Below are 6,300 nucleotides of genomic sequence, written 5' to 3'. Positions count from 1 at the left end.
TATGACAAAATGTAGTGTACAAGATGATAAATCATTACTTGATGAACATATCATTTCAAACCAGATCAATCTAAATAAACTATAATAAACTTAAATTGAAATACTAATTATAATTTTATTAGTAGTGGCAGGGAATAGTAATGGTAATGTGGTAGTGGTGAAAGCTCCATACATGAAATAGAATTATCTTTTGTTTTCTTAATACTTCAATTCTCCATTTTTGATTATTCTGACATTCAGAAATGATTTTTGGCAAAAAGACAAAGATGATTCTTCTTGTGTTGGGTAATTCCAGGCAACACTTCAGTATCAATATCTTCACCTTGTGGCAATTCCCAATCAAAGGAATAAAGAAGATTAGCAATAATAAGTTCCAATGTGGGAATTGCCATGGATAAACCTGGGCAAATTCTGCGACCTGATCCGAAAGGAATTAGTTCGAAATCTTGTCCCTTAAAATCTATAGAACTTTCTAAGAATCTTTCGGGATAAAATTCTTCAGGGTCTTTCCAAACTCCAGGATCTCTCTGAATAGCCCAAGCATTCACATACACTATTGTCTTGGCTTTAATTTGGTATCCATCTATAATGCAATCTTCATTTGCTTCTCTTGGCACAAGTAGTGGTGCTGGTAGGTGCAATCTCAATGTCTCTTTTATCACTGCCTTCAAATAAGGAAGTTTTGTAATATCATCTTCACCTATAAAATCTTTCTTGTCTCCTAATTTCCTAATTTCTTCTTGAACTTTCTTCATCACTCTTGGGTTTTTTATTAGTGCTGTCATAGCCCACACTGATGTGGCTGCAGTGGTGTCTGTTGCTGCTACAAGAATGTCCTGCCAAGATATTTGAAATATGCCAAATATACTCATACCAATTCTTTCCCTTCATGGAGAGACAAGTACTATAAAAAACAACGGAAAATATAATATGTTAAAGACATTTTTATCCTTTTATATATATGATAGAATAATACTTTTGTCATTAAAAATACAAGTAAAATCAAGTATTTGTGTGTCCATTTATATAAAGTATCCTTGTGCATACCAATATATATCTTTGTTGGTTTCATATGTCAGACATTACAGGAATCTGAAATATAGATATTGCTCCACTTCTAGTTACCTATCTAAAGTTTTAAAATGAATGATGTCTGTAGTTTTTTAATAACTCCATTGACATCTATATAATTATTTGAGTGAAAGAGAAAATCAAAGAAGGCTAAGTCATTTTATTTCGGACCAATCATCCTATGACTAACACTAAACATGGTTTAAGGTCAATAAAATAGGGTAGCAATAAAGAATGGGGATTAAATGTTATCATTCATGTCTTATTTTGTGTCCCAAGTCAATTAAAAAGTTTCATTCAATGAAAAATAAAATTAATAAAAACAGAAATTAATAATTTAATATTATTTTATGAAGTTTGATTGCATAAGAACATGAGGATTGAAAATTCTGGGACAGAGAATTCATGTCCAACCAAAAAAAGGCTAAATCATGTTACCTATAGTCAAAATTAAAAGTTAAATGACATGTAAAATTTTGTAAACATTAGGAGCTGTGAAATACGGATATGGATGTGAGTATTGATATTAGATACATATCCGATATGGATAGGTGAAGATTAATAAAATATCAGTGCTTGCTTAATAGATAAGAAGAATAAACATTTTCTTATACATATTAAATGATAAATGAGGAATGTTTTAAGAGACCATACCATGAGGATTGCTTTAATGTGATCATAAGTGAGATCAATTGAAAAAGAACGCTCCTTCTTTAGTTGAAGTAAGACATCAACAATAACCTCATCATCATTCTCCTTCTTTAGGCGTTCATCAATTACTTCTTGGTAGAACTTATCCATCTCTTTGAAAATTCGATTGAGGCGTGCATGCATTCCCGTAAGTTTATCAATCCAACCCATGAATGGAATATAATCTGAAACAAAGAAAACTGCGAACATTTCTTGAACTTCATTGAACATCCCATGGAACTTACTCTTTTCTGTTTCTTCATCTTCATAACTTCTACCAAAAGCAATCCTGCATATTATAGTGCTTGAGAGAGAAATCAATAACTCACTCAAGTTTGTGACTGTTGAATTTGAAACATGCCTAGATATCTTCTTTATCATTTGCTTCACCTCATAATGTCTTATAGAAGAGAAACATGAGACACGCTTGGAGTTAAAGATATGGACGATACAAATTTTTCTTATCTCTCTCCAACAATCATTGTATGGTGAAAAAATAACCTCTATTCTATTATATGACAATTTCTTCTGGCCAAGAAAAGAAGGTCTTCCACAAAAAACAAGGTCATGGGTTTTCATTATCTCTTTGGCTAGTTTAGGTGAGGAAACAACAATAGCTGGTCTTAAACCTAGTTGAAGAGAAAAGAAGGGACCATATATTTTTGAGAGTTTCCATAGTTGAAGATGAAGGTTGGAAGGGTCATTCAGCTGAAGAAGGTTTCCAATAATTGGAAATCCTTTAGGACCTGGTGGAGGAGGTGGGTTCTTATTGGATCTGTGTTTGTGGAAGAATAACAATATAAGTAGAGGAAGTGTAAGACATAGAAGGAATAGAACTATTGACACCATTGTTGCCAATGACCAACTATGATGATAAAGAGAAGCTTTGGGTATTTAAATCGGATGAATATGTACCATTCCCGATATAAATTTACAATCAGAATGTTCTATTTTATTATTTTTTGCTTTTAAATTTTTTATTTATCCCATATTAATATATGATTGAATTATGACAGAAAATAAGACATTATTAAAAAAGGTGATCATCATGCATATTGTTCTTCCTGCGTTGTTGCAAACTAATCAAAATGTCTTATTTAATTGGGGAAAATTATAATATGAATTAATATTTTATATTATTTAATGAAATATTATTGTACCGGAATATGAAGATAAACTCTTTCTACGATTCCTTTCTATTTCATTCTTACGTATCCTATCAACTTTCTAACACTTGGAGGAACACGTGGAGGATAGGTTGCGAGAATAATTCCTGAATATACATTTTCTGAGGTGATTGTTTGTGAAAAGAAAATGAGGTTATATAAAAGTGGATATAGAAGATTTTTGTTCCACTATCCCCAAATCTTAATTAAAGCCTTAAAGCCATTCATTTTAAAGATTTTTATATCACTTGCTACATTCATTTTGTTATCCACTCTTTTTTCTATAAATTACTTATAGTATGTTATATTTTTATTTATATATTAATTATTATATTATATTAATTCAAAAATATATGTATATGTTATATAGTTTCATTTTAAAATTTATGGAAGAAAATTGACAAGAATTCCTTACTAAATAAAAGGTATGCACTTGATATATTACTTCAACAATATTGCTTAATTATCACTTAGAAATTATTAATTTTGATCCCTCATGTTTTTTAACATTATTAACTTAATCCATAATAATTTTAAATTACTAATTTAGTGATAAATGATTTCAGCGTAGAACCATGTTAATCATTCTGTCTATATTTATCCGTTAATGTTAATAATTTGTCCTATATATACTATTAACTATTGACATGGCCAATCCATGACACGTCACTGAATAACATTAATTTTTTCAAACAAAAATCATTTTTCAAAATGATGTCGGATTTATTTATTGTTTTAAATTAAACCATAAATGACATTGTTTTGACTTTCTTCTTTGGCCCTCCAATTTTTCCACCCGTCTTGAGAGGGTGAGCACTAGCAATCAACCAAGATTTCTGATTCCCGCTCTCACATAATAAAACTAAGTTCCATATTTTAATCTAAAAAGTAACAAGAAGAAGAAAAAAAGGAGAGAAATTCAGTTGCAATAGAAATTTAAACAGAACTCTCTCTTAGGCTATTATGTCTTATTTGTTCCCCATTTAGGTTGCTCTTTTCTCTCTCTTGTGTGACGAAAAAATAATTGAGATAAGGAAAATTGGGTGTGAGTTTTGTGGGAATTGATAGAAGAAAATCAAACCTAGGAAGAAGAAAATTTGGGTGGAGAAGAAACCAAATCTGGGTTTAGTTTTAAAAAAAATAATTAACTTAAAACTAAATTGTTAGAAACAATTACATGTCATCCAGTAATGTATTACACTAGTTAACATGAATTGGCTATGTCAACAGTTAACGTTACATATCAATCAAACCGTTTAACTGACAAATGTGGACGAGAACTAATGTGATTATACGTTGGAATTAGTAATAACTAAATTTATAATTTAAAATTATTAGGAACTAAGTTTGTAAGGTTAAAAAAGATAAGAGATCAAAATTGGTAATTATTCTTACATTTTAAAACAAAACATTGCTTAATAATAATTAGTGATTGAATAACATGTAATAATACTTACCAACTAAAATAATATCTTCTTGAGTAAATTTAATTTATATTAAAATCAAACAAACTATATTAAAAACAATCGTACAATTAATTATAGCGTATAAAATAAATTATAAAATACCGTGTTATCAAAGTAATGAAATAAATTAAATAATTTTCTTTGTTCACTTTTGTTTTTATCTAGTTTTATGATTTTTTTTTACCCTTTTATTATTTATTTATCCAAACGGGCAACCTATTAGACCGTTTTGAAATGGATGCAAGGGTATGTAAATTTGTCAAAAGTAGTAAATGTGCATGCTTGCATTTGCTTTTGTTTGTGGACATCTTGGAGGCGTGATATAAAGGAATGATGATCCTCTCCATTAACGGAGAGGCAAGTGCATATTTTTGCAATTGTTTGTAGTAACAAAATTGTAATTTGTTATAATTAAAATGATAAATATGTCATTAAAAATTGTATTTTTTTTATTTTTTGAAGTATTTATCTCTCCATTAACGGAGAGGATCCTAACTCGATCTAAAGAGGTTGGACCATCCCATTTTGCTATTAATAGCATCAAGATTAGGATTCAATCTTTGAAGTTTTCTTGTATACAAAAAATGGAGCTTTTGTAGAGTGACAATTCACAAATCACAATAAGGTTATGTAATGTCGGTGGGTTAGCTTGATCCAAGATAAATCTGTGTGTCAAATTTTCTCAACCACTATCTCATTTATTTTGATAAATTGGATAATTGTTGATTACTTTCTATTTATCAAGTGTTATCATCATTATTAGATTCTTTTTTAGTTTAAAGCATTATTCTTAATCAAATTGATTTTATGGTACTTGTTCCACCCTGGATAAATCCGGGTTTGTTCTGGGTGCACAACCATATTAAATACTCGTCATTTACTCACCAAGGATGGGCCAAGCTTACTACAAGCGTTATTAATATCTTTGATACATCATTAATGCATCTCTGACTCACCATTAATGCTCATCTGGTTCGCCATTAATATGTCGCTGACATTCCACTTGTAACACCACCTGCAAGTTCTACTTGCCCCAACAGATCGACAGTAGCAAACCTGCAGGGTGGTTAAGGACAACCCGACCTACCCCTACAATAGCCAATGGCTAGACACTACGTCAGCCATTCCAAACTCTAGAAATAGGAGACTCTTATACATGAAGTAGCATTAATATATCATTCCTTATTTATTACTTATATTCATTACTCTGCCCTCACTTCTATCTTATTTACTCTCAATCTCTCTCTAAAACCATATATTGAGTTGATTGTCGGAGAACATTTTCAGGTACTTCCCCTGACAGATCCAAACAACATTTCGATCAGAGCTCCAAACTTCTGTTACTCAACCGGACACTCGATTTCGGCCTCATCTGATTAACATAAAAGAACACTACTATTGTTAATTGCTCAATAATCAATCATTTAAGTTGCATTAAAGTGATTGTTTTTATCCTTGGAGCAACACTTGTTGGAAGGGACAACCACACACATCGAAAGGGATTAATTCATACCCTTGGTAGTACAAAAAACCTCATTCTATGTGTGTGTTGAACCTTTGTTTACCTAATGAGTGACATCACAACTAAACTTAAGAAATTAACACAATTCATAACAAAGATCCAAAGGCGTGAGCTCTAATGGCAAATGTGCTTCAATTAATAGACTATCAATCTTCAATGGTGAAGGTTAAGCCTATTGGAAAACATGAACAAAAATTTTCAATGAAGTTGTAGATGTTTATATATGGGAATCTACAAAGAATGGACCTCTTGCGCTAGAACATTTGTTTGATAGTGTCACTATGTGTTAATCTATATCTCAATGGATTAGTGATGTGAAAAAGAAAGTGCAAAACAATATTGAGGCTAAGAACAATTTTTAATTCTACATTATCTTATGATGAAT

At 30.6% G+C, this 6,300-nt stretch overlaps 1 protein-coding gene across 1 annotated transcript; it reads right to left on the bottom strand.

The window, feature by feature from the left end:
* On the bottom strand, nucleotides 233-2,654 carry LOC109363055 (cytochrome P450 71A1-like). The gene is made up of 2 exons (XM_019609226.1): nucleotides 1,726-2,654; nucleotides 233-836 (listed from the first exon to the last, which is right to left on the bottom strand). The coding sequence occupies exons 1-2, from the start codon at nucleotides 2,608-2,610 to the stop codon at nucleotides 237-239; spliced, it is 1,485 nt and encodes a 494-aa protein (XP_019464771.1). The 5' UTR covers nucleotides 2,611-2,654; the 3' UTR covers nucleotides 233-236.

This window comes from Lupinus angustifolius, chromosome LG12 (assembly GCF_001865875.1).
Source record: "Lupinus angustifolius cultivar Tanjil chromosome LG12, LupAngTanjil_v1.0, whole genome shotgun sequence".
Taxonomy (NCBI): Eukaryota; Viridiplantae; Streptophyta; class Magnoliopsida; order Fabales; family Fabaceae; genus Lupinus; species Lupinus angustifolius.
This window is presented reverse-complemented; position numbering and strand designations above follow the sequence as displayed.

Excerpts from the sequence above, each read along its gene's own strand:
- LOC109363055 (XM_019609226.1), bottom strand. The coding sequence starts at position 2,610 with ATGGTGTCAATAGTTCTATTCCTTCTATGTCTTACACTTCCTCTACTT. Across the intron at positions 837-1,725 it reads ACATTAAAGCAATCCTCATG|GACATTCTTGTAGCAGCAAC; the intron begins GTATGGTCTCTT and ends ATATCTTGGCAG.